This window comes from Symphalangus syndactylus, chromosome 13, assembly GCF_028878055.3.
Source record: "Symphalangus syndactylus isolate Jambi chromosome 13, NHGRI_mSymSyn1-v2.1_pri, whole genome shotgun sequence".
NCBI lineage: Eukaryota > Metazoa > Chordata > Mammalia > Primates > Hylobatidae > Symphalangus > Symphalangus syndactylus.
Window position 1 is genome coordinate 103,844,501 of NC_072435.2, and position 27,554 is coordinate 103,872,054.

The 27,554-nt window shown below is 50.5% G+C and overlaps 1 protein-coding gene across 10 annotated transcripts in view; it reads right to left on the reverse strand.

The window, feature by feature from the left end:
- Positions 1-4,254: 4,254 nt before the first annotated feature.
- CMKLR1 (chemerin chemokine-like receptor 1) overlaps positions 4,255-27,554 on the reverse strand; it is a 224,620-nt gene continuing 201,320 nt past the window's right edge. For 5 of the 10 annotated variants that reach the window (XM_055237627.2, XM_063614379.1, XM_063614378.1 and 2 more), the window contains 3 exons: positions 8,853-9,051; positions 8,346-8,421; positions 4,255-7,735 (listed from right to left, as the gene is read on the reverse strand). In XM_055237627.2, the coding sequence (XP_055093602.1) occupies positions 6,617-7,735; positions 8,346-8,348 (1,122 nt within the window). In that variant the 5' untranslated portion in view covers positions 8,349-8,421; positions 8,853-9,051 and the 3' untranslated portion in view covers positions 4,255-6,616. The remainder of the gene's footprint in view (positions 7,736-8,345; positions 8,422-8,852; positions 9,052-27,554) is intronic. The other 5 variants (XM_063614381.1, XM_063614384.1, XM_055237629.2 and 2 more) reach the window with 3 other exon arrangements.

Consider the following 27,554-nt stretch of genomic DNA (forward strand, 5'->3'; position numbering starts at 1 on the left):
ACCCTAAGATTCTCAGGGTTGTGTGAAAGTGACAAGCCCATTCAAATGCAATTTCCTCCTCTCAAGGAAAAAGCGATTCCTCAGACTCCCCCACTCCCACATCCTCAAAATTTGACATGGGAAAGAGAATATGTTCTTGTCCTCTTCTCTCCAGGGAAGGGTCTCTACAGAGGACATTCTGCATTTGCACATTTCTGGGGAAAACAGCAGGAGCTTTCAAGATAAACATACTGAGATTTGAATCCCAGCTCTGTCACTTACCAGCTGTGTGGCATCGGGCAAAGTCACTTCACCTTTGTGAACCTCAATCTCTTCACTTGTGTATGGAGATAGCAATACCCCTACCACGGGATCCTTGTTGCAAGGATTCAGTGAGATAATGAAACTGAAGAGCTTGCCCAAAACTTAGACAAGGCTCAATTAATATTTGCTATTATTACTGCTGTTGCTGTTTCTGCATCTTTGAGCACAAGGGAAGTGGGAAGTGTTGTATAGACCTGTGCTTCTTCCTCCCTTACCAACTCTCATCTTGCCCCCACCTGTCTATTGACTAGATATCTAGAGCAGTAGCTGCCTGACTTGTCTGGGGGTATCCCCATATCCCAGGGGGAGAGACTTCTGGAAGATTCCCCAGGACAGAACTCAGGTGACCTCCAAGGTTAAACCCCAAGTCCAACTGCTTGGCACCTCATCTGTATAAAGTCCCCACAGCACAACCTGCAAGTGCAGCATTGATATGCCTCTGTTCCTCTTAGGTTAATATATGTATTATTTATAGGGCTTTATTATGTGTTCAGAGGGCTCCCCTGAGAAATATAATTGTGCATAGGGAGGTACATTTGAATAGTATTTACAATTAATTTCAGACAATAAACCAATGCACCGAGGCCTCTGTGTAGCAGAAATGGGCCCTGGGTTGGTTTCCCACTAACCACTCCCTTGAGAAAGCTTGGGTAGCTTTTAAATATCTTCCCAATAGTCCATTTCTCTCCAGCATCGCCTCTGTTTCCCCAGTCCAGATTCCACCACGGCTCATCTGAGGCTGCAGTAGCCTCCAGGCTTCTCACCCTGCCCTTCTCCAATCTGCCCTCCCCAGAGCAGCTAGGGGCATTGTTCCAGCATGCAGATCTGAGCATGGCACTCCCCTGCACATGGCTGCCCCATCTCAGGGTGAAGGTCTTCCCTACTGCCTGGCCCTTCCACTCCACCCCCACCTGGTCTCACTCATCCTACACCCTCCTTGCAGCCAGCTCCCCACCCCCTCCGCTTCCTGTCACTGAGAGCACTGCTCCCTCCTGCATCAATGCCACTGCCCCTGCCGTCCTCTCCACCTGGAGCACCCTCTTCCTGCACCTCCCTACCACATCCATGCCCACCCATCTTCCACATGTCAGTTCAAGTGTTCCCTCCCCAAGGAAGTTTCCTTAGTCTTTGGACAGGATCGGATCCCTCTATAAAATGTGTGTAGGCCTGGTACCATGGCTCACGCCTGTAATCCCAGCACTTTGGACATCTGAGGCAGGAGGATCACTTGAGCCCAGGAATTCAAGACCAGCCTGGGCAACATGGAGAAACCCTGTCTCTACAAAAAATAAAATAAAATAAAAAATACACAAATTAGCTGGGTGTGATGGTGTGTGCTTGAGGTTCCAGCTACTCCGGAGGCTGAGATGGGAGATCACGTGAACCCAAGGAGGTCTCTCTATACATGTATGTGTGTGTCCGTGTGTGTGTGTGTGTGTGTGTGTAACATTTCCTGGGGTTGTTTTCCACTGGGGGAAGTGTATAATTTTGGTTATTGGCTGTCTCTCTCATAAGTCAATGAATGAGCTCAGGAGGACAGAGACTGTGTACGTCTTGATCATCTCTCTGTATGTAGTGCCTACCACAGAATTAGCCAAAGAGTAGGTGTTAAATACATTTTAATGGATTGGATGAATGGGTGGATAGATAGATGGTTATATAAGTGAATGTGTGAGTGGATGGATAGCTAGGAGAATGTTGAGATGAATGGCTGGGTGAATGGATGTTGGAGTCAGTGGGTAAGTGGGTGGATGAGTGGATGTTGGGGTGGATGGGTGAGCTCATCTTGGGATAATGGGTGGGTGGATGGGTGAATGGATCTTGGGGTGAATGAGTGGGTGAATGGGTGGGTGGATGTTGTGGGTGGGTATTAAAGTGAATGGATGGTGGACGTGTGAGTGGATATTGGGGTGAATAGATGGGTGGATAGATGGGTGGATCTTGGGGTGAATGAGTGGGTGAATGGGTGGGTGGATCTTGGGGTGAATGAGTGGGTGAATGGGTGAGTGGATGGGTGGGTGGATCTTGGGGTGAATGGGTAGATGGGTAGATCTTGGAGTAAATGGATGGGTGGATAGGTGGGTGGATGTTAGGGTGAATGGGTTGGTGAAAAGATGAATGGATGAATGTGTCACAGGAGCATCTGTCCTTGGGCCACCTGATGCAGTGCCAAAGAGTATAGACCTGGCCATAAGGGGGCCTGGCTTTTGTCCCTTATCTGCTATGGTTTACTATATTATCTTGGGTGAGTAACTACCTCTTTCACATCCTCAGTTGCTAGAAAAGTAAAATAAGTGAAAAGAATTTTTTTCAAAATGCAAATTTCTTGGAGCTCAAAGGTTTGGGAATGGCAGGTTGGGGACTTCAGGGCTTCTCCTGCTGCCCACAACATAGCTCTGTGACTTTGCACTGGCCGCCTCACCTCTCTGAGCTTCAGCTGCTGTTCTGTAAAGTAAGTGGGGAAGGCAAAAGGGAGGTGATGGCAGGAACCTCCAGAACTGAGCCACACACTCTTGCTTCAGTCTCTTTATTCGAGAGAAACTTTGTCCTCAAAGGGAGGAAGTAAGCAGACCCCCTGCCGAATTATTTCACAGTAGAAATAGGAGATTCCTCTCTGGTCCTAGATACCACCCCCAGCGGCAATTTTCCAAACCCAGGATTTGGTAACCGTGGACATAGGGCATCCCAGCCCCAGCAAGAGCATAACATGTTAGGGAGGAATGAAAGAGGGAGGCAGGGCAGGAGGTGAGGAATCACTGACCACTTCCATCCAAACCAAACACCACCTCGTTTTGCAGAGTCCTCAGGGGAAGCTCTCAAAATCTCAGTTCCCTCATCGTGAAATGGGAAACATCTGGGCAAGATGAGTTTGAAAGTCCCTTATGGTTTTCACGATTGGATTCTATCTTCTCCCACCCATCCAGGCTCTCAATCCCCTAGAGCTGACTCTGGGGTCAAATTTGAGCCAATCCCCTCCCTTTGTCAGTGCCCAGTTTCCTCACCCCTTCTGAACCTTGCTGCCAGAATCTCTATGCCTCTTCTCTGGAGAAGGACCCCGAGAACCTGCAGGGCTCTGTGTGCCCTGGGAATTATCTAAGGCTGGCAAAGGCATCCCAGTGCCTGAGGCCCTTCGTGTTCTTGCTCTTCCCTGCTCCCTGTCCTTGCTGGCTCAAGGGTCAGCTGGAGATAGTTCTGAAATCCAATTCCTCCCGCTCTTTGGACTTCCATTCCTCTCCCCTTCTCTCTTCTTTCTTTCTTCCTCGTCCTCCTTTTCCTTCTTCTTCTCCCCACCCTCTCCTTCCAAGGGCTGAAGAAGTTGGGCATTTAGGCAGCTGACCTGATTCAAAGCCCAGCTCCATACCTCACTAGCTGTGCAACTCTGAACTAGTGAAGTCTGTTCTTGAAACAGAAACTCACTTTCTGCACACCCCCACCCCCACCTTGCTATGATGGTCCCCTTCTGCCAGGGCCAATGTGAGGTTTCAGTGTTTGTGCCTGAACCATCGTAGGTGCTTCATAAATGCCAGATCCCTTTCCTTCATCATCATGCTCTGGGACCTTTCTGTCCCCTCTCGTGTCCCTCCCCTATCCTCAAACACTGTCTTCTTTTCTTTTCCCTCTACCTCTTGTCCTCATGATCCCTCAACCCCCGACCCCACCCAGGAGGCAGGGCTAAGTAAGGCCCCATCACTGAGTCCTGGGCCCAGAGAGAAGGCTCTGGGCACTAAGTGTGTTGGTTGCCTGTGCAGCAATGCAGGTGAGCACACTTTGCACACTGCAGGGACGATATATGCATGACCCATGGAGATGTTCACATGAAGCTGTGGGGACAAGACTGTATGGGATGTTAAGGCTGCATTTAAGTACTTGACAGGAACCTAAGTCAGAACAGGAAGACCCACAGAGCAGCCAGAAAGAGGGAGGCCAGACTCTAAGGAGGAAAACAGCCAGTTTGAATTGTGCTCCTGTTTATCAGCTTTTCCAATGACAACATGAATTCTTGGCTCACCCATCCTGGCCTGGACTGCCAGAAGCCCAGGAAAAGCAGCATCCTACAAGCCAGGAGGGCCAAGTCGCTGACGACTGCTGCTGTGACCTGGGACAGGTCCCATTCCATCTCGTGCCTCAGTAAATGTGGGAAGAGGGGAGATGGGGGCCACTGAGCAATATTTAAAGCTCCCTTTTTGCTCTCAAACCGTCTATGTTCAAACTCTTTAAAGCATTCAGAGGCTCCAGCTTGGGGTCAATTCAGAGCTGCCTTGTCATAAGCATTAAGGCACAATAAGGGAAGGAACAGTTTGTCTCTTAATGAAGTGTGATTCCAAACAGCCCGTGGCCTCGGGAACTCGCCCGGCGCGGGGTAGACAATGCATCTGTTCGCTGCATCTTGTTGGAGAATCAGCTTAACAATGAAGGGACTTGGAAGAGAACAGAATGTGGACACTTAGGAGCCAAAGGGCCTCGGGCCCACAAGGGTCTGCCTCCTGCCAGCCTTCCCTCCCCATTGCCTTGATCTCTGGAGACACAGGAGGTGGGAGCCATGGTAGGAGGCTGTTAATGGCTGTTGAGGGAGCTGGAAGCCAAGTGCATTTTCTCTGCCATGTTGCATCATTTTTGAAAACTATTTGCAAAGTTTCTTAAAGGCCATTAAGATGTTCATATTCATTTGCAGAAGAATCAATATCTATGGCAAAAATCTCCAAACTTTTTAGGTCCTTCCCGACTCTGCAGCCTCATTTGAGCCAGGCAAACTGAAGTTCAAATCCGAGCTCTGGCAGAGACTAGCTGGGTACCTTTGGGCAAGTTACTTAACCTCTCTAAGCCTCGGATTCCTCCTATGTAAAAGGGAAGTTATAACCATACCTAACTCAGTGTTGCTGTAATGATTAAATGAGAAAACATATGTAAAGTGCATAATATAAAAAGTGCTCAATAAATGTAGGCTATCAATATACTGGAATAATCTCCACAGATAAATTCCAAATAGAAGAACAGAGTTTCTGGAGCCAGACAGAGCCAGGTTCAGATCTTAACTCTGCCACTGATTAGCTGTGTGATGTTGGGCAAGTTACTTTCCCCCTCTGGGCCTCAGCTATGTCATTTGTAAATGGGGCAATGACACTCTGTGGCCAGAGGGACGTGTCAGTATTAGATGAGAAAAGCCATGCCAGGCACCTGTATCCAGGAGGTATTTGGTGTCTGCAGCTCTGAAACACAGTTCAAGGAGTCCAGCTCCAGACTCTGTCTCAAGTGACTGAGTCCTCGGACATACTCTTCTTCCCAGGGGACTCTCCGGAGTTGCTTCCCAAAGCTGCATTTTGGACCCGTCTCCAAAGGCATTGAGGAAATTAACCAGAATGAGAAGCCCCGCCACCAGTGTTTTATTCCAAGCACCTCCAGCCAGAGCTGAGTGGATTAGGAAAGGCAGAAAAAAATCCCTGTGATGGGGTGAGGTCTGCTGGTGAAGATGCCTGCCACAACCCCACCCCCAGGTAAGAAGGGCAAGGTGAGATCAGGGGCTGGCACCACCCTGACCCCCCAAATAGCTCCAGCCTAAAGCACCATTAGCCTGCGATGTTCTAGGGTGAGCTGCTCCATGGCTGCATCCTTTGAAGGTTCTTTTCTCCTTTCTCATTCCTTTGCCAAATCTCAAGTCCTCGTTGCATCCCTCACTTGTCTTGCCCTTGCAAAGAGCCCACAGGACCTCTCAGGACCATTTCTCTGTCTTCCTAGCTGATCCGAAAGCCAAATTCATGGTCTATGGAGTTCATGGGCTGATATGTCACCTTCCTCTCCCAGATCACCTATGCATTTCCACATACTTTAACACAGAGCAGCGACTTGAAGGTAGGGTTTTCTGGCCAGCTACTGATAATAGATATACAAGGGCCAAGTGTGATCTGCATCACACTGGGTTTGCTCTGACCCCCTCACTGCTCACACCAGGAATGGACCTTGGAGAGTGTCATTTCTGGGGCACACACAATAGGCAGCTTAATCCCACCACCCTGTGCCAATCCCAGTTCATGGCAATGCTTTTGAGAATTCTTCCTTTTTTGCTTTGAATCAGTCAAGGCTGGCCTCCCAAGAAGCATAAATTGCTAGTCCAAGGCTGTGTGGAACACAGCACATTCTGTCCACTAGGAGAAAGGGGTTCCAGGCCCTAGATTCCCAGCATAAAACACTGTTCATCCCATGCAAAATGCAGTGGAAATTGGTGGATGCTAAAGAGGTTCTTGCCTTGATCTTCAGAAGATATATCCTTGGGTGTCCCTGGGTTGAGAGAGTCCATTGATGGGTTCCACAGTGAGGCTCAAAGCATGCTGGTCTCCCTCTCATTCATCGAAGTCCTCTCATTCATTGATGACATCTTGGTAAAGCTTCTATGGCTGGGGTAGGAAGAGTGGCCTGTGTCTTCACTTAGAGCATTGACCAGGCGGGAGAAGAGGGCCACCTTGAACTTCTTGAAGTCCTGACCCATGAAAACGTACAGAATGGGGTTCATGCAGCTGTTGGCAATGGCGAGGGCAGTGGCCAGGGGCAAACCCAGGCTGAAGACAGAGCCAGGCATGGCAGTGTGGTGGAGCTCTAGGAGGTTGAGTGTGTGGTAGGGGCACCAGCAGCAGAAGAAGGTAATGATGATGGTCACAATAATCTTGAAGGGCTTCTTGGTCTTGGCCAGGCGGTTGCGCTGCAGTTTGCAGACGATGGTGAGGTAGCAAGCTGTGATGATGAGGACTGGGACCAGGAAGCCACAGAGGAAGCGGGTGACAGTCACCACCATGTGCCGGCTATACCCCACAGGGTCCATTTGGGAGTGAGCAGGCCACGAGGAAGACCCAGGTGTGGACAGGCTGAAGTTGTTGAAGCAGGATATTTTCCCATGCAGGTTGGCTGTGTCCCGGAAGACGAGAGATGGGGAACTCAAGAAGAAAGCCAGGACCCAGATGACCATGCAGGCCACGTAAGCCAGGCGAACGCTGCGGTGGTTCTGGGACCAGACAGGGAGGAGCACAGAGATGCAGCGGTCAAAGCTGATGATGGTCAGCAGGAAGACACTGGTGAACATGTTGTGGATGAGAAGGAAGTTGCTGATCTTGCACATGGCTGTCCCAAAAACCCAGTGGTAGTCCATGGCGGCATAGGTGATATGGATCGGGAGGAAGACATTGAACAGGAAATCTGCCACTGCCAGGTTGAGGAACCAGACCGTGTTCACTGTCTTCTTCATCTTGAAGGTGGCAATGATGATGACCAGACCATTGCCCAGAATCCCGAGGAAGCAGACGATGCTGTAGACCACCACCAGGAAGATCCTGGTCACCCTGGCTTCCAAGGGGGATAACTCCTCCAAAACCACAATGGAGTCTAAATAATCAGGGTATTCATCACCATAACTGATGGAAGTGTTGTAATCTTCATCCTCCATTCTCTGCAAGAAAAGACAGGGACCATTAGAGGAACCCTAGAGCTGGCTTTAAGAGGTTGACCAATACCAGCAAGATCAACAATGTTCTCCCTGACTCTGAGCAAGTCCAGTTTTGTGATTTAACCATTTCCTCCTTTGCTATTTTATTTATTGAACAAATGCCTCTCCAGTATAGTGCATTCTACACTCTCTTAATCTTCACAACAACTCAACGAGGTAGGTAGGTTGTGAGCCTCATCTTACAAATGAGGAAACTGAGTCACAGAGTGCTTATGTCACTTGCCTGAAGTCCTACAGCTAGGAAAAGGCAGACCTGTGATTCGAATCCAAGCTTCAGAGTCTATCCTTTTGACAACCATGTTTTCTGTCTGCTTGGGGCCCTCTCTTCCTCTAGAGCCTAGTGGAGGAGACAATTGTTGATCAAAAAGTCCCTCAAATAATGGGAACATTGCAATAATGCTAAGTGCAATAAAGAAGAGGTACATGGTGCTGTGAATTTGATTCCAACATGCTTCTAAAGCTGAGTGGACAGCCTTGTTGTGATCCCCCTGTGCACCCAATCTGTCAGTGGTCACTGGTCCCCTTTGGAGTTCAGACCACAAGATTTCCTCACCATTCACTGTTATGTTGTCTGCAGTTCTCCGATGTGAGTCCTCAGCCAATCAGTCCCTGTACACAGCTAGAAACACCTGTAGGGAAGAAAAAAAAAAAAGCAGCAATCGGATCCAGGTCTAAGAACCAGAGGGTTGCGTGAACCCAGCCAGAAATAAGACCTGTTGTTCTTATTCCCATTTTACAGAGAAGGAAGCAGAAGTTCAGAAAGGCTGTTACTCAGCCAAGGTTATGCAGCCAGGAGGGGATGGAGCCCCTTGAACCTAGGTCAACTGACTCTACCCAGGTCAAGTGTTGGACCCTTCATTCTAACCACTCCCCTCCCCCAGCACATCCCTAGCTGACAGCTGGAATCGGGCATGAGTAAAGGAAGACACAGAGCAGGCACATGGATGGCTCAATCCACTACCAGGTCGGGACCCAACTCCACTACCAGGGCAGGACCCACAAAATACTGTTTTAGGCAGTGTGAGCACAGAGAAAACAGAAGAAGACCCGCACAGGGTACCTGCTATGTGCCAAGAACTTCTTTTATTCTTTCTTGTTATTTAGTCTTCCTTGGGACTTTTCCAGGCAGGTGTTATTCCTTTTGTGTTAAGAAATAGGGAGACTGAGGCTCACAGAAAGAAGCGTCATTCTTGCTGGATATTCTCTGGGCCCTATGGGAACCATGAATGAGATGCAGGCTCTGAGGTCACAGCAGTCTGCTGTGAAGACAGACACAAATATATCCACTGAGCCTCCGCTGTGCAGACAACTTAAGTGGCACTTTAAACAAGCCCCATAACAATCTTGCTGAGTATTTTTCCGATCTATGGAAGAACAAACATATTCTGAGGAGTTTGCGAGTTTGCAAGATCTTGGAGGCAGTGATCACATGCAGGGTTCATACCTAACCCCGGACACTTACGAGCTGTGTGGCTTTGGGCAAGTGCTTTCTCTTCCCTGAATCTCAGTTTTCTTATCAATAAATGGAATTCTCACTTCACAGAGTGGATATAAGAACTAGAGGCATCAGGAATGTGGAGCATTTAGCTTGGTATTGGCACATAGTAAGCCCTTAATAAATACTAGTGATTGCGTTATTGCCTAGAGGTGCACAGCTGATGAGCAGGATTTAAAACCAGGGCTCTGATACCCCAGAGCCCATGCACTTTTTTCTGCTGCTCAAGATCTCCCCATCTTATCAAATGGTCTCCAAACCAGATATTTCAGCTTGGCGAGACTGCTAATCAATGCTTTATTATAAATAACTCCAACCTTCCTGCACATAAATTCATTACTGGTCCTTACAGGCTTAAGGTTATATTTTATTACATAAAAGTCATCTTTTGCTTTTATTAAATAAAAGCCACTTGGAAAATTCCATTGAGGGCTTTGCACTCAAAGGGCTCACAATCAAAGCTTGGGTGTCATCCACTCTATGCTGGGACAATATTTCAGAAGTGCCCACCAAGGGGTCCCCAAGGGTTTTCTATGGCACTGGAATGCAGAGAGAAGATGGGGACACTGGAGCTGGCCTCCCATGACTGGAGGAAACCTGACAGGTGTGCATGAGAGTAGTGGGGAATGCACATTGGGCTCTTGTGTGTGCCAGGGACCATGCTGAGCCCTCAGTCCAGATGGTCTCACTTTAACCCCATGAGGGGCTACAGCAGGGTTCAGAGAGATCAGGACCCATGCCCAAGCATGCAGGCAGGGGCTGGAAGAGCTGGGATTTGAACCACATCTGCAAAGCCTGGGCTCTTAACCGTCACTCCACACTGCCCCTGAGACCATGATCTGCTCAGATTGATGACCATCACCAACCTTCCTTTTGGAAGAAATGACCAAGTTGACATTCTCTGTGCCAGACTGTGCAGGCACCAGGGATGAGGACAAGGCCTTACTAGGGTCCCTTCCCAAAAGGAGCTCACAGGTACTAGACAAAGAGACAGTGTTGAGGCTGGGGCAAGACTAGAATGCCCCAAGAAGCCCAGAGGAGGGGCTGTTACCCAGCCTGGGAGTCTGAAGCTTCCTGGGGCCAATGGCATCTGAGTTGAGTTTTAAGGACAAGTATGAGTTAAGAAGGTGGAAGGCAGAGAAAGGAGGAAGGGCATGCCGGGCATCTCCCCATCTCTGACCTTCCCCTCCCGCATTGACAGTGGGCTGGGTGTGTGAGTCCTGAGAGGAGGTCGAGGAGGATCTGGGACTCAGGACTGAGTGCTTCGCACAGTATCTGCAGAGATGCAGCCTGAAGCAGATGACATCATGTCGGGCTCTCTGGCTGGGCTGGGAGCAGCTTGGGGTCAGAGGCCATGTTTTTTCATATTAGAGCTGGGGCCAGGCTGCGCTGGCACAGAATGGCACTGACATCCTCTAGGCATGTCTCTCCTTCCACCCCTAACTCCTCATCCTTCCAGGAATTGAGTGGATTCGTGTCCCCTGTTGGTACATCCCTCCCACCCCAAGACTCCTCTCTCTCTGGAAGCGTAAAGGAAGCACAAGTCACAGGTTTGCTTTGATCCTCTGCTCTGTCCTAACACACATCCCTCCTGTCCTGAGCACATTTCTGCTACCAAACCAAGCGGAGGAGCAGACTCTGGGGCCCAGCCAGACTGCCTGCATCCACATCCTGGATCTGCAGGAACTCCCCTGCGACCTTGGGCAAGTCAGTTACCTTCTTTGCAACTCAGTTGTCTTATCTGTAAAATGGGCTTGACAATAATAGCTCCTGCCTCAAAAGAAGATGGTTGTGAGGATTAAGTGCTTGGAACAGGTCCCCTTATGGGGTAAGCATTATATTGTTGTTATTGTCGTTGTTATTATTGCTCAGGCTTCCACTCTTAACTCCCTTCTAAAATGGTCTTTGCCTGGGAAGGTGGTATAAGGCTAGGAAGCCAGAGGACCAGTGAGTTCCTGCCCACTTCTCTCTCCAGCTGTGGGATCAAGGGCAGGTCAGAGGCCAAGCACGGTGGCTCATGCCTGTAATCCCAGCACTTCAGGTGGCTGAGGCGGGAGGATCACTTGAGGCCAGGAGTTTGAGACCAGCCTGGGCAACATGGTGAAACCCTGTCTCTACTAAAAATACAAAAATTAGCCAGGCATGGCGACACGTGCCTGTAATCCCAGCTACTCAGGAGGCTGAGGCAGGGGAATTGCTTGAACTCAGGAGCAGAGGTTGCAGTGAGCCAAGATCAGGCCATTGCACTCCAGCCTGGACCACAGGGTGAGACTGTCTCAAAAAAAAAACAAAAAAAAAAAAAAGAGGGACACAGGTAAGGATTTTGCTTCTCTAAGCTCCAATGTCCTCACCTCTCAAGTGGGGGTAAGAACACCTCCCTCGTGTTGTTGGGAGAATCATGTGAAATGACAATGAAGCCTTTGCCATTTGTGAATTAGAAAGAGCTGTAAAATTCTAGTTACCCAAATTCCTTAAATCCTCCACAACAGGAAGCTTATGAAAAAAATATGTGTCACTATGTATACCGTTGACCCTTGAACAATACAGGTTTTAACTGCGTGGGTCCACTTATTTGTGAATTTTCTTCTGCCTCTGCCACCCCTGAGACAGCAAAACCAACCCCTCCTCTTCCTGTTCCTCAGCCTACTCAACGTGAAAACAATGAGGATGAAGACCTTTGTGCTGACCCACTTCCACTTAATAAATAGTAAATATATTCTCTCTTCCTTATGATTTTCTTAATAACATTTTCTTTTCCTCTAGCTTACTTGATTGTATGAGTACAGTATATAATACATATAACATAAAAAACACGTGTCAATTGGCCGCATATGTTATTAACAAGACTTCTGGTCAACAGGAGGCTGTCAGTAGTTAAGTTTTGGGGGAGTCAAAAGTTATATGTGGATTTTTGACTGTACAGTGAGTTGGCTCCCCTAACCCCTGACTTGTTCAAGGGTCCAGTGTACATAATATGTACATACATATAGTTAATGTTTGCTTGATCTCTCACTGTATGTGCTTTGCAAGACTCCATAATAGCCCTGTAAAAATAACTCCTATTTGCAGATGAGAAAACTGAGGTTCAGAGAGGTGAATACACTTGCCTGAGGCCACACAGCAGGGAGCTCTGACTCCAGAATCTGACTTCCAAGGATCCCAAGTGAAAAGGCTCTTAGGTTCCTCCTGTTTCCCTGAGGGATTATCAGCTCTCATCCCAACCACTCTGACCTCTGTAAGCCTCAACCGTCAATCCTGATAGCCCAAACCTTTGTCACATTCCTGGTCCTGCCACAGAGTTGCCTTCTCTGAGCCACCTTCATAGATTTCCCTTCATCTCCTCCCCAAGGCCTCTGCAGTCAGTTACCACATGAAAATCACACCTGCAATGCTATGTAATTCCTAGTCAATGATGTTGCTCCCTGACTCCCTTGGGATACCCTTTATGAAGCTCTCTGCCCAGTGAGAAATACTCTGGAGGATTCAGGGTAAGGAACGATGTTGCTTCTCTTGAGGAACTGGGTTGCTTTCTCGTTCTTGATCATCCATGTTCTACAACTGATCGCATTTCCCTTTTTGATGTGACCACAAGGAAGCTCAGAGTCATGTTTGTTGGTCAAAGGCACAAAAACCTCTAGTCTGCAGGTTTCTGCACTGGTTTTGGTTGGTCCTTATGTCTACATCGAATTATACTTTATATTGGTTTTACTTCCTTGTAATAACTAATAATTGATTGGGTGCACGTAAGGGTCCACACACTGTATCAAGCACTTTCATTGCATCAGCTCATGCATCTCCAACAACCTCCAGGAGTGGTACTGCTATCACTCCCATTGTAAACGGAGGAAGTGATGCTAATGTCACAGAGTTCAGCCAGTGACGGATCCACATCTGGGTTTGCTCTGACTATGAGTCTTGCTCTTCACCACACTGCTTACTGGAAAGGAGAACACATTTACCGATGTCTGTTCACACCTTTCCTGATGCACCAGGTCGTCCAGCTCCACCCTACAGGGACACCCTCCTTGTTGCTCCACTTTTCCTAGCCCCTCAGGGAATTCGCCCTCCCAGTTTTCAGGACAATCTAGCTGAGGTCTGGGACACACACACGGGGGTTACTCACCAGAGACCACATCATTCATCACAGCCCATGGAGACAGGCCTGCCTGACACCAGTCTGCCTCCCTTTCCACCCTCAGCTGTCCAGAGAACCCAGGGGAAGCCCATTCTCCAGGCCCAGCACCAAGATTCTGCCTGAGACCCTGAACTCACACTGGATTTGGCCCCAGGGCAAAAGCCACCCCGCTCTTAGCTCCCTGAGTCAGAACTCCCTAAGCCAGTCATACTGGTCCATTCCCTGGGACGGTCCCAGGAGGGCTCCAGAAGGGAATGCCAGGGAGGAGACGGCAGCACAAAGTCCACATGTGGGTGGCAGGAGACCTGCTGTGTCACCTGAGCAAGTTGCTTCTCCTGTCAGGGCCTCAGATGTGCAGTCTGCAAAACGGGGATGACAGCAATACCCATCCCATATGCTGTGCGGGACTAGAATAGCTAAAGTGACAGGAATTTGTTTTTGGAGTCAGGACTGGGCAGCAGACGGTCTCGAGAACACTTTCGGCTCTGGGATGCCCTGCATATGCCTGCACCAGGTGCTCCTCCCAGCTCATCAGTCTTGGCAAGAATGTCAGAGAAAGACCAAGAAGGTCAAGGCCCCAGAGGTCTGAGAGCTGTGCTTTGTGGGAGACGCATGAACTGGAACAACTGAAACTTTTCTTGACCAACACATTTGCTAGGTGGCAGTCTCTAAAAATCAAAATCACTTTTTTTTTCAGTGTAGGAGTTTCTACTCCCCTTTAAATTCCTTCTCTAAGCTCAACCTCATCCCTAGCAACCAGGTTCAGGCATCCTCTCTAGGAAGCATCCCCTCTCCTCCCTGTAGTAAGTGGAAGGATGCCCTCTGCATTCCACCCCCACCCCCAAATGGTGCATCCGCTAGAACCTGTCAGTGTGACTTTGTTTGGGAAAAGGGTCTTTGCAGCTGAGATTAAGGTAAGGATCTCATGATGAGATCATCTGGGATTAGAGTGGGCCCCAGATTACAGTCACCGTATAAGAGGAAAAGCAGGGGGAAGATTTCACATGGACACAGAACAGAAGGCCATGTGGGGATGGAGGCAGAGATGGGAGAGATGCTGCCCCAAGCCAAAGAACATCTGGAGCCACCAGAAGCTGGCAGAGTCGAGGAAGTACCCTCCCCTGGAGCCTTCAGAGGGAGCACGGCCCTTGATTTCAGACTTCTGGCCTCCAGAACCATGAGAGAACAAATTCCTGTTGTTTTAAGCCACTCAGTTTGTGACAGTTTGTTATGGCAGCGCTGGAAAACAAACACACACCCCATTCTGGCTCCTACAGGATCCCGCTCACCCACGTGGGGCACGTGGCATTTATGTGATTATTGCTGGCTTATGCATCTGATTAGATAACAAGTTATCTGAGGGCAAGAACTGGGTCTTATTCAGCTCCATTTCCTCAGACTGGAGCAGAATCCAGGTACCAGACATGTCCTCTGGATATTGGGCTTTGTTCAGTTTCGTTTTGTTTCTCTGACACTACGGACCAGGGCGCCATGTGGCTTGAGCTTACTCACAGCATGGCAGCTTCAGGGGAGTGGGCTTGTTGCCTGGCAGCCCTGGGCTCCAGGAGAAGGTGCGCCAGGGAACACGGCCTTTTACAACCTAACCTTGGGGGTTAGTGCTTGGAAATCACATAGGGGTCACTTCTGCCTTACTCTTTTTATAACTCTATTTTGAAATAATTACAGACTCACAAGCAATTGCAAAAGTAGTACAGAGACGTTCCACGTACCTATCACCTAATTTCCCCAATAGTAATATTTTATGTAACTCTAGTGCATTACTCAGAATATTGTTTGATGAATGAATGAATGAACGAATGAATGAATGTACGAATGAATGAATGCTTTTTTTTCTATCTCACCGGATCTGTCTGGATATTAGAAATAATAACAGTGACATTGTTGATGCCATAGAACATAGAACAACATAACAAAGGGATTAAGGGTCCAAGATATTGCTTCCCATCCACCAGGGCTGGAGTCTCGCTCCACGACCTGTGAGCTGTGCGACTCTGGGCACATTACTTAGCCCTCTCTACAGCCTCCATTTCAATACTGGTGCAGTGGGGATAATCCAAGGACCCACCTCCTAGGGCTGTTGCGAGAATTGAATAAGTGGCATTGGTGAAGCATTTGCAGCACCGCCTAGCATAAGAAAGTTCACCATTAATCATTAATAAAGTACTTCCTTTGTGCTGGACAATGAGCCAAGGAGTTTATCCCATCTCACCCAATCCTCATGATCACCCTACAGGGTCGGGACACGATTACATGCATTTTCAGACAGGGAGGGACACAGAGGCTCAGGGGGGTGAAATAAGCCCTGTGAAGCACGTTGCATCACTGTACAGCAGAAAGCCAATGTTGTTATTGTTGTTGTCGGTGGTGGCTCTGACCACAATCACCATCCACCCAAGTCTTTTTTGTGAAACGAAGTCTTGCTCTGTTGCCCAGGCTGGAGTGCAGTGGTGCGATCTCGGCTTACTGCAGCCTCTGCCTCTTGGGTTCAAGTGATTCTCCTGCCTCAGCCTCCCGAGTAGCTGGGACCAGAGGCGCATCCTACCACGCCCAGCTAACTTTTTGTATTTTTGGTAGAGATGGAGTTTCACCATGTTAGCCAGGATGCTCTCAATCTCCTGACCTCATAGATCTGCCCACTTTGGCCTCCCAAAGTGCTGGGATAACAGGCATGAGCCACTGTGCTCGGCTGCGTCCACCCAAGTTTTCTATCAGTACCTGGTTCTGACTCTCACTCTGTCCAGTTCCCCGGGCCTCTCCCTCTGCTGCAGACCACGTCTTACGTGACAATGCCACCCAGGCTACCCACACAAAAAAGCCCTACTATGTAACATGTGCTCATCCTCCACCAGCCCCCAGCTCAATGCCTGGCACATAGTAGGCACATAATAAGCACATGCTTTACTATTGCTGACATCATAATTTATTAAGCACCTACTATGTGGCAGGAGCCGAGCCCATTAGAAATGTTGTCACAGACTTTTCCAAAACAACCTTGCAAAGGGGGTGTATCCTTCCCCATCTTACAGACGAGGAGACTGAGGCTTTGGAAACATATAGAGCTTAATGCCCATGTTGTTGTTGTTGTGTTATTGTTATTAGTGTTGCTATTTGTGGCTCCACTCAATTGCTCATCTTGTGTTTCGGAATCTGACCTCCACCTCTCTGCCCTGAAGCTTAGCTCATGCAGGAGCCCAGATCCCACCCTTATAATGGGCTACACACACAAGCATGTGTGCTCACACAGACACACACATTCAAATGCACACACACACACTTCCTGCCTCCAATGGAGGAAGATATTTACAATCTCCAAACCCAAAAAGGATTGCTATCTAGCGTACTCAAGGAGCCCCTTCCTGCAATTCCAAAAAACAGCGACCCTGACAGGACAATGAGCAAATGATAAGAACAGGCAATTGACAGGAGGGAAACCCCCAAACCCAGGCATATGACAAATTGAAGATCAAAGAAATGCACATGAAAACCACAACCAGATGACATTCTACACCTTCTAGACTGCGGCAAGAACTAGAAAGCTGGATGCTTCCCAGGTTGGCTGGGTGGGAGCACAGGCACCTCATGCCATGCTGCTGGTACCTGCCAACCCTCTGTGATGGCTCCTGAGTGAATATCCAGGCAGTGCCCCACCTCCCGGGAAGGAAACACACAGGGAGGTGTCCATGTGCATTGTTTTTGGATATGTCTTCTTTCCCCAGAAGCAAATTCTCAACTGACGATTCTGGCAAAAGTGATTTATTAAGGAAGCATTTCAGGAAAAACTGGTGAGGGAGTGAGGAATTGGGAGGAGGCCAGGCAGGGGTGCAGCATCCCACAGAGTCCTACAGAGGGTGGCCTTGGCTCACGCCCATCGAGGACCCTGGAAACAGTGCAGGTCACATTCCAGGAGTATTTGCATGCCTCCGCCCTGTCCTGGAGTGTGCATTCCCAACCGCTCCCAGCCTCTGAGGTCAGTTCAACAAAGAGCCGCAGATGCTGGCTCTCAGGACCCTAATAGTGCTGTGGTACATTGTGAACATGGCTGCAAAGCGGCAACACATGTTTTGCAAGAATCCAGCCAAATAGCAAGACGCACATTGAACACATTAGAATGGCTCCATGGGAGAGAGGGTAGGAGGGGTCACGGGACTAGGAAATAGGGCTACTGGGAAATGAGCAGAGTGAAGAAAGAAAATACAAGTGCAGGGACTTCTGGGGGCCCCTGATGGAGAAGTGGAGGGATGCAGGGGTATAATTATGTCAACCCTCCCTCCTCTCCTGAGGTCCAGAAAACCCCAAAACAGACAAACAAACACCCCAATCCCTGCCTGGGGCTCATGCTTGGGTGATGCCCAGCTCAGAGTCTTGGTTACTGAATCCCTGACCAAGCCACAGTGGCCAGGCAGGGGGCCAAACATGCAGCCCTCAGAGCTCCACCCATTTTCCCCGTTAGGCGGGAATGAACTTGGACCAGCCAACGGAAGTAACAACGTCAGCCCAGCCAGGAGAGGCTGTGCAAAGAGTCCTGGGCCCTAGTCCTTCCTTGTCGAGCCCAGCCCCTGCTGGGGATGGGACGGTCACCAGGCAGATGGTTGTGTCCTGCCCACACCCCCGCTGCCGGACCCTTGCTGGGAAAGGGACAGGGCCTCAAGGTCACATCTGGCTTCTCCTGCCATGCAGAACAAAAGCCTCCAATGGACATTATTGGCTTAAGTTTTATTAAACAAATACACATACAGTCCTCACTACAGTCCAGCCACTGTTCTAAGCACTGCTACTAATGAGAAAACAGGTACAGAGAAGGTAACTAACGTGTCCAAGGTCACACAGAGAGCTCAGGTAAGTAAGGCAGGTCCAATTAGCCATTCTCAAGGAATGCTCAGAGACAGGCTTCAAACCCAAACCCTGCTGAATTGACACACTCACTCTCTTGGTCCACTGCTTCGCCTCCTCGGAACATTCCACAAAACTCTAGCTTTTGCCCCAGTGGAACCTCCCAAGGGCCCCCAGAAAATCAATCTGGCAAGACTCAGGGAGTGCATTTTACAGACGGAGCAAGGCAAGGCTCCGGGTCCCCTGCAATTTTCTCCCCCATGTCCCTCTGCCTCTGGTTAATAGCCTGAATGTGAAATGCCTCCAATCTCGGTTACAGGAGAAGCCTTTGGAGGTGGGGATCATTCATTTATTAATCCATCCTCCAAGGACATGTGGAGCCTTCTGCGCCCCAGCGCTGGTGTGGCTGCTGGGATGCAGCACACCGTGGGTGAGAGCACACTTTTTCTCTCTGCAGCCTCCCACTAACCCTGCAGGGTCACTGGTATCAGTCCCACTTTACCAACGGGGATGTCTGAAGCAGAGGCAGGGGAGCGAGTAGCTTGCCTCACACCTGCCTGGTTGGTTGATCGATGACAGTGTTCAGCAGGGATTGCAGGGCTGGAGGAGAGCAAGGTTGGGTGTTTACCCTCCAGCTCCTTCCCTGTAGGGTTTCCATGGGTCTAATTGGCCACAGCTACACTCTCCAGGCACCAAGAACCACTGCTCCCTCTTGCCCCTCAGCCTAGGGACAGTGAATTCTCCTTGCCATTACCAGGACTGGGATTCAAAACCCCAGTTCATATGGATCCAGGGCCTCACCTCCTCTGGCTGTTCCCCTGCCGGTGTGTGTCCTGTGAGCTCAGTGTACAGCAGGGCCGGGGACCACCTGGGCAGCAGATATTCACCTTCTGCTTCCTTGATTAAACCTCTTTGCCCAATGGGTTCCTTACGTCACAAAGCACTGGCTCCTATTCTGCCCTGCTCTGTCTGTCCTTTGTCTCTTTCCCTGCTTCCACCACTGTCCTGTTCTTACTGTCCTCTGTCTCATATCTGACTTGTTCTTTCTGCCTCTCTCTCTCCCCCAGTCTCTGTGTTTGCCTCGCTTTTTTCCTGGCCCTCCGTCTCTTCCATCTCTCTGAAGTCTCCCTGTCTTCTCGGTCTCCACCTCCTCTTTCTCTTCCCATGTTGCCTCCATCTCCTGCATGCCGGTCATGGGTCAGCCCTCCCCCTCTGACAGGCTTGGCTGCCCCTCACCTGCAACATTCCTCACCTGTGCACCTAGCCAGCCCAAGCTTCCCGCAGCCGCTCTGTCAATCTGCTGTCTCTTTCATTGCAGCCTACCACTAACCTCTTCTTGAAAGCAGGCCACAGGCCAAATGCAGGGGCTTTATCAGAGGCTGTGGGCGTAAGAGCCCATCAGGGAAACTGGAAACATTCCTCGCTCTGCAAATGACCATGTTTGGCCTGGCTCCTGTCCCCATCTCCTCCCCACGTGACCCACCCTGACAGTCCAGCTGGATGGCTCAGACACCTCTCCTCCAATTCTGTCAGCCTCCAAAAGGAGCTGGGAGGCCCCTCGGAAGACCATCTCTTGTAGCAGGGAAAACTAAGGCCCAGAGAGTGCATGACCCTCTCTAAATCATAGAGAAGAGGGACTTGGTCTCTCTCATTTATGGTGTATCCCCAGAGCCTAGAACTGTGCCTGGCACTTCCGTAACTTGTGCCTCAGTGTGATCCACACAGACTGTTGCATAGATTTACAAATAGGGACTCAGAGAGGTGAAGTGACTAGTCCAGATTCACACAGCCTTTAAGCATCAGCTCAGGATTTGAACCAAGGACATTTTGACCCCAAAGCACAACATCACAGCCTCAACCAGCAGCTGAAATGGAATGAGGCGGGCCAGTCACCACTCTTGCCCTCAAAAATGTCTCTCCTGAGCAGCATACCAGCCTCCCCCAGGCCTGGACGCCTGTAGGTGCTGATGTCTTTGCCTGCTGCCAGTTTCTAGGCTGGTCCGTTCACCAGGTCTCCTACCCTCTAGGGCAGAGAGAAGGGGCCTCTCATCTCCCAAGGATGGCTCCAGAGACACCTCCAGATCCCTGTATCCCCAGGCTCTGAGAGACGCGGGAACCTGGAAACCACACAGTGCCTGCAGATGTTCCAGCCACAGGCCTGGCTGCCAGCCTCAGGACAGAATTAGCTCCGTGTCAGGAGAGAATTTCCTCCCTGGTCCCACGCCCACATGTGGGAGCTCGCACTGAGTCACTGCAGCAGAGCAGAGCGGCACGGGCTGCCTAACAGACTGTCCCATTTTCTTTAGGGTTTGGAAGGGGCCATGACGGAGCTTAGGACTCCATAAGAATGGGCAAAAACAAGGAGCTTATGCCCCTGAACCCAGACAGCCCACCTGCTTAGAGGCCAGGAAAAGCAGCTGATGAGCACACGGATGCAGGGAGACCCCCCCACCCCGCCCCCTGCCAAAATATTCACGCCACTGCCTGGCATCCTCCCATTAGAACACTACTCCTTGCGCCTTAAAAGCGTTTCCTTCCTCCCCAGGGATCTCTGTCTCCAGATCCCTGTCTGTTCAGTGCCCTACAGGCTGACCTGCTTGAAAATCTCAATAGGCTGTTTGCCCTCTGACCTCTGGTTTGATCCACAACTGCAGGCATGGAGCGTGCGGTTGGGTGCAAACCCTCCAGCTCCCTCCCTGTCAGGGGTGTGCGGGTTGGCCACAGCCACACTCCTTGGGTGCCTTAACTACCGCCTGCTTCAGCCCCTCAGTCTAGGAACAGTGAGTTCTCGCCTTCACTGGACCCGGAGCGTGGTAGGGATCCCTTGTACTGTCTGCCCTTTTGTCAGTCCTCCCCTAAGTTCTCATTAATCACCTCATTCGAGTGGGTCGTCCATCTCCTGCCAACACTCTGACTCAGAAACAAGACTCTCCACACTTTCCCCTCCCTCCCTACCCACACATCTATCAACAAGTTCTTCCCATTTTGTCTTCCCAACAACTCACAGCTGTGAGCATCACCTCTGCTTACCTATGTGGCTACCAGGGGCTCCTAACTGGTTAGAAACCTATCTACCTAGTACACAGACCATTTTATTCCTAGTAGACAAATCTTTTCAAGAAGCAAACCACATCATGTTACTCCTTGCTGAAAACCTCTCAGCACCTCCTTGTTCTTAGAATCAAGACCAATGCCCTACTATGGGCTGAGCAATCTAGACCCTGCCTACCTGAGGACTGAGCTGAGGCTCGACCCCAGACCCAGACCGAACTCCGACCAAGTTCCATGAGAACGTGCCCTTGCAAACTCAGCCTCATTATATTATTGGACAGCTAGCTGCCCTTGTAACCATCTCCCCAGCAGCCATTCCTAGCCACAGAAGGTCCCCAGCAAGAGCATTTGATGGACATCTGTCCTTCCAGGCCAGGAAGCCCCTGTAGCCCCCAATAATGGGTCCCGTGCACAAGCCCTAAGTATCTTCCCAGCCACCCAGCTTGTGCCTCTCCCCATAAACACTGCCCCAGGCCCTGGAGCTAGCCTGTAAACAAATTTTCTCCCCTGCGCATATCCCACTGGACTGGGAGGTCCAGCACCATATTTAGTTAATCCCCTGACGTCAGCCTTGGGTCCACTCATGCAAATAATCCCCAAGCTATGAACACATTGTAGCTAAAGGGTGGCTGGTGCTGGGGGTGCTTACAGCTTGCTCAGGATGTGGTCAAGAAGGCAGCTGGGGTGAGTTGACTTCTGCCCATGCTGGGAGCCAGCCCGTGGCATGCACTTGGTGTGCTGTTCTGAGTGTGGGCTTGGAATCTCGACTTTGGGAGGTGGCGGAGGCCCCGCATGCCTCCAGAAATGCCCCGTGAGAAGTCGCTGTTTTCTTACAACCAGGTCAGCACAGCTCACCCTCTGCCCTTGCTTCTTTTCTCTGGCACCCCGAGATACCTGAAAAGTGGCAACCCAAGGAACTTCCCCAGCCACAGGGTCCCAATCTGCCGGCGGGTGGGGAGGAGGGCGAGGAGGTGGAGAACCCAGACTCATCCGCTCTGGAGCCCTTGTGTTTAAGTCCCACGCCTCGCTCCTTCCTTTCTGTGGCTCTGGTGGGCTGGATGAGGAAGCCATGGCTTCTGCCATTCCCAGCCTCAGCTCAGCCTCCCACCTCCCCAGCATCCCTACATCCTCTGCAAGAGGCTCAGCAAAGCGTGTTTCACTTTATTCAAGTCCCTCAGTTGAAACCAAGCTATTGTCTGGCCTCAGTTGGGCCAGGGCATTAACACCTAACAAGGAGGTGGCCCTGGCTGGGTGACCTGGACCCGCTCTCCACACGTCCAAGTCTGTTTTTCCACTTCTGGGGCATGTGGACCACCCACCATACCATGAACGTGAAGGAGAATAACCTCTGTGGCACACCTAGAAAAACAGCCAGCCCTTCGTCAGGTCACAAACAATGCCAAGTGCCCATTATTCTCATTTCACAGATGAGAAAACTGAGATTCAGATTCAGTGAAGTGACCGAGTGAGCAATGGGTAGAATCAGGAGCTCCAGGCTGGGCTTCCAGCTTCTCCTCCCTTGGTTTTCCATGGAATCGTGTCACATATCATCTGGAAGTAGGTTTCAGTTCTAACTCTAGCACTTCCTGGCTATGTGACCTCATATAGGTTACTTACCTCTCTGAGCCTCAGGAGCCTCATCTGTAGCATCTGTCTCAAGGATTTGTGAGGATTCAATGAAACAAGGCTGATAAAGTGCTTGTCACCACCACAGCCACTGCATTAATAGGGAAAGGGGATTTCTTTCACAGGGTGAAACTGAACTGTGTTTCTACTGCTCCCTCCGTGAAGTCCACTGTTTTAGGGTCCCAGGAGAACTTGTCAGGGCACAAGCCCCTTCCCAGCTCTCTCATCTGCTCATCCCCTGAGCACATCTGGTACAGGGTAGCCCTGCCCGGACCTCTCGCTGGCCACTCAACAGCCTGTTCCCTGCAGGCCACCTCCTTCTGGAGACCTCCTGCCCCCGCCTTGACTGTTCCCCTCCAGGGCTCCCTTCACTGTAGGAAGTGTGCTCAGCATGGGCCCGGGGAGCTGGGAATGAGGTTTGGCACCTCTTCTTGGGAGAGGTCAGAAAATAGAGGTTCTATTGGAGGGTGAGGACGGGCAAGGCAGGGGCCCCTCCAGACAGGCTGACTCAAATCCCTCAGGAGGCTGAGAAGCTTCCGACAAGACAATCTTGATGTTGGGCTCAGCTCTGAAGGCCAAAGATTCTTCCTTCCAATCCTCTAATCCTCCTGTTTCCCTTCCTCCATCCTTCCAAGAAATAGTCATTAAATACCTATTATGAGCCAGGCCTGGATCTGAGTACTGGGGTTGCAGCAGGGAACAAACCAGACACATCCCTGCCCTTGGAGTAGAGGGGTAGTCAGGGGTGACAGATGCTAAACAGTCAAGTAAACAAATACATAATAAGGAAGGCAAACACATCTGGAGCCAGATTGCCTGGGTTTGAATCCCAGCTCTGCTGTGTGACCATGGGCAAGTCATCACACCTCTCTGTGCCTCAGTTCCCTCATCTGGAAAATAGGAGTGATCATTGCTCCTCCCTCACAGAGTTGTTACAAGGATTAAATATTGGTAATGGGTTTATGTTGGTAACATTTTAGAAGCATGCCTGGTTCATCGGAAGCTCTATGTAAATACTGAAAACATACAGTGGATATAATAGCAGGCAGTGATTTGTGCTGTGAATAAAATACAAAGAGGGTCATCTTCTCAGAGAGGCTTCTTGGAGCGCTCTCCCTAAAATAGAATTCCCCTCCCCCAGCATTTATGCCCTGTTCCACCTTTGAATGGAGACCTGAATACACAGAGAGGGAGACATGGGCTGGTGTTGTGGAAGAGCATGGTAGGCAGTGGGAACAGCAGATGCAAAGGCAGGAGGATCGCCTGAGCCCAGCAGCTTAGGGCTGCAGTGAGCTATGATTGCACCACTACACTCCAACCTGGGTAACAGGGTGAGACCTCTATCCCCCACCCAAAAAAAAAAGCCAGTAGTGGACAACGTCTAAGGGTCACACTCCTTGCCAAATGCTGTGGGAGTAAGATGGCCCAGTCACTGCCTTCATGTAGAGAAAGTGGGTACAGGAACAGATTGTGGCACAGTCAGTATTCCGAGATGTCACCTAAATGCCAGGCTTCCAGCAAACTGGCCATGCTGGGCTTGCATTACAGAACAGGATTGTCCACAGTCCCCACCCCTCCCTATCATCCCCTGGGGTAATAAGCCAGTTGCAATTTGCCATTGAGTTTGTCCAGGGTCTCTGCTGTGGCAGAAATAAGTGCAATCCAGTGAGAGAAAGAGGAACCAAGTCATTCTCACTTTCAGCTTTCATAGGAGAGCACATATTTCTTTGTAGACATGAAAAATGGTCATAAATGGGTCACTTGGGTCTCCTGCCCGGCCCTGTTGGTCACTGAGTGTGTGGCCCTGGCTCTGCACAAAGTAAAGAGAAAGAGCTGGGGAAATCAGGGGATGCTTCCTGGAGGAGGTGGCATTTAAGCTGAGCTTTGGAGGGTATGAAGCCTTTGCCAGATGGAGCAGCCGAGGGAAATGACATACCTGCAGAGGAACAGAGGCTTGATAAAGTGTGGATAGGGGATGTGTGTGTGTGTGTGTGTGTGTGTGTGTGAGTTGGGGGAGGGGAGAAGGTAGGAGATGTGGCTAAGGAAAGAAGAGGGTTTCAGATTGTGAGATCCCTGCAAGCCATCAACTTTATCCTATGGGCAATAGGGAGCCATGGATGGTTTTAAGCAGAGGGTGCCATCTTTCTAAAAAGAGTCCAGCTTCTAACCCGGGTGGCTGATGTGGGGGCTGTGTTGGAAGAGGAGAGGCCGGAGGCAGGAGAATAGCAAGAGGCCTGGTGAACTGAGGACCCTTCCGCCAGTTCCAGGCCGACCCAGAAAGTGCAGTTTTTGGAGGCTCCAGGCATCAGGATGTCCCATCAGAGAGCCAGGAAGCCAAGCAATCTCTTTATTTTTCTTGAGGATTTTTCCTCAGCCCACAGGGACTGGTTTGCTTCCAGAGCCATTTCCATGGCAACCACCAATGCTCCAAGAAAGGTCTTGAGTGAGCGGAGGAGTGAGGACCAGAGATACTCAGATGGGTCTTCACGGGAAAAGCCAGGTCACAGAGAGGGGCCCATGCTGTCCAGTCCTAGGGGCTAAGAGCCATCTTCCCCCGGAGTCCATGATGCCACAGATAAGCTATGGTTGCCATGGTAACACCAAGTCCCCCATCCCTGGACCTCATGGACCCAGGGCCGTTCAGCAGGGGGGTAGGCAGAGACAGGAGGAAGGCAGTGCTGAGGGGCAGCCAGAACCTGCAGCTCACCAGGGAGGCACATCCCAGGACACATGTGTGAGGCAGGTAAGTTCGAAGACCGCCCCCCCACCCCCTGCCCAGGAGATGAGCAAGGTGCAGATGAAGGAGCAGTCAGCAGTCTCTGGGGTCTGGTGTTGGGGTTCTGGAAAGGCATCCCCCACTGCAAATTGAGGCCAGATACACGCTGCTGCTATGCCTTCAATTCCACCGTCAGGGTCCTGCTTTCACCTTTCCCCCGGTGAACTGAAGTCAATGTCGTGATGATGATGGAGAAGCAGAGGCCCACACACAAAGAGGAAGGAGGTTTTTGGCCACAGTTATACAGCAAAATGGCATCAGGACTGGGGCTCAGATGCCAAAACCATTCCTACTATGTCAGATCCAGTTAGTGGTTGACATGAATGTGTGTATGTGTGCGTGTGAGATATTAACACTTAAAAGTGCTAGGGAGACCAGGCACGGTGGCTTATGCCCGTAATCTCAGCACTTTGGGAGGCTGAGGCAGGAGGGTCACTTGTAGACAGGAGTTCAACACCAGCTTGGGCGTCATAGAGAGACCCTGTGTCTAGGGGAAAAAATTTTAATTTAAAAATTTAGCCAAGTGTGGTGACACACACCTTGTAGTCCCAGCTACTCAGGAGGCTAAGGTGGGAGGATTGCTTGAACCTAGGAAGTCGAGGCTGCAGTGAGCTATGATTGCACCACTGCACTCCAGCCTGGGTGACAGAGCAAGACCTTGCCTCCTAAAAAGAAAAAATGTGCCAGGGAAAGGATGCTAAGGGGAAAAGGCAGCACAGAGGGGGAGAGCTGGTGGAGACAAGAGGCAACAGGAGGAAGGGTGGGCCACTGAGCATGGGCATTAGCCTCCCTTCCCCTTGGACAACCCAAGTGAGGTCAGCGACCCAAGGCCACTGACCCAGGACAGGGCTGCAGGACTCATGGGAAGCCCCAGGCTAGGGGCACGGAGGGACTGCTGGGGGGACTTCAGAGGCCAAGTCCTTCCCAACCAACTTGCTCCCTTTGCTTAAGGAGCCCAGTACCCCTGAGCATGGTTCAAAGCACCTGGGCCTCTGCTCTTGCAGGTCCCTCTGCCTGGGGTGTGCTTTTCACAAGCATCCCCTTGCTTCTCCCAGCCTCATGTGCACAAATCCAGGCAGAGTAAACAGCAAGGTGACAAGAGGAAGGAGACCCATCCTGTTACGTGCCAGGCACCTAGCTGTGAGCCTGACACCCCCTCATCTCCTGGTGTCCTGACAACCCGTCTTTCCCCTGGCCTGAGGACATTACCCCCATTTCACAGATGTTGAAGCTGAGGTTCTGAAAGGAACCAGATCAGGATCGCCACCCAGTGCCTGGTGGAGCCAGGACTTGAACTCAGATCTGTGGGAACCCAAGGCATCTATGCCCTTATCACAGCACTTCCAAGCATCATGGATGGGCTGACAGGCCCCTTTCACCACAAGACTGTGAAACGTGTCCAGGCAGCGTTCCTTCCTCTCCCTAGGACTTCCCTTATATCCTACCAGCATGGCTTCTCCATGGGGAAGAGCCCTCACCCACTGCCTGTCACGGGGTCCTGGGGTGCAGCTCTGGGGTGACAGGAGCCAAAACTGAGAGTCTGGGGCTGATGGAATCCACCCCCTGCTTATTAGGCACTGATGGTATACTCAGTGCCTCCACTCACAACAAACCTTCAAGGTAGATATTTTCATTCCCATTTTTCAGATGTGGAAATCAAGCCATGGAGAAGCAAGGGCACTGGCTCAAGATCTCACAGTAGGAAGGGGCAGAGGAGAGATTTGAATCTGCACTGTCCTGACTCTGGAGTCCAGGTCTTCAGTGACGGTCACTGTCCTTTATGTTCTGTGGCTTGCCTGCTGCACGCGGGGCCCTGTGATCTCATATT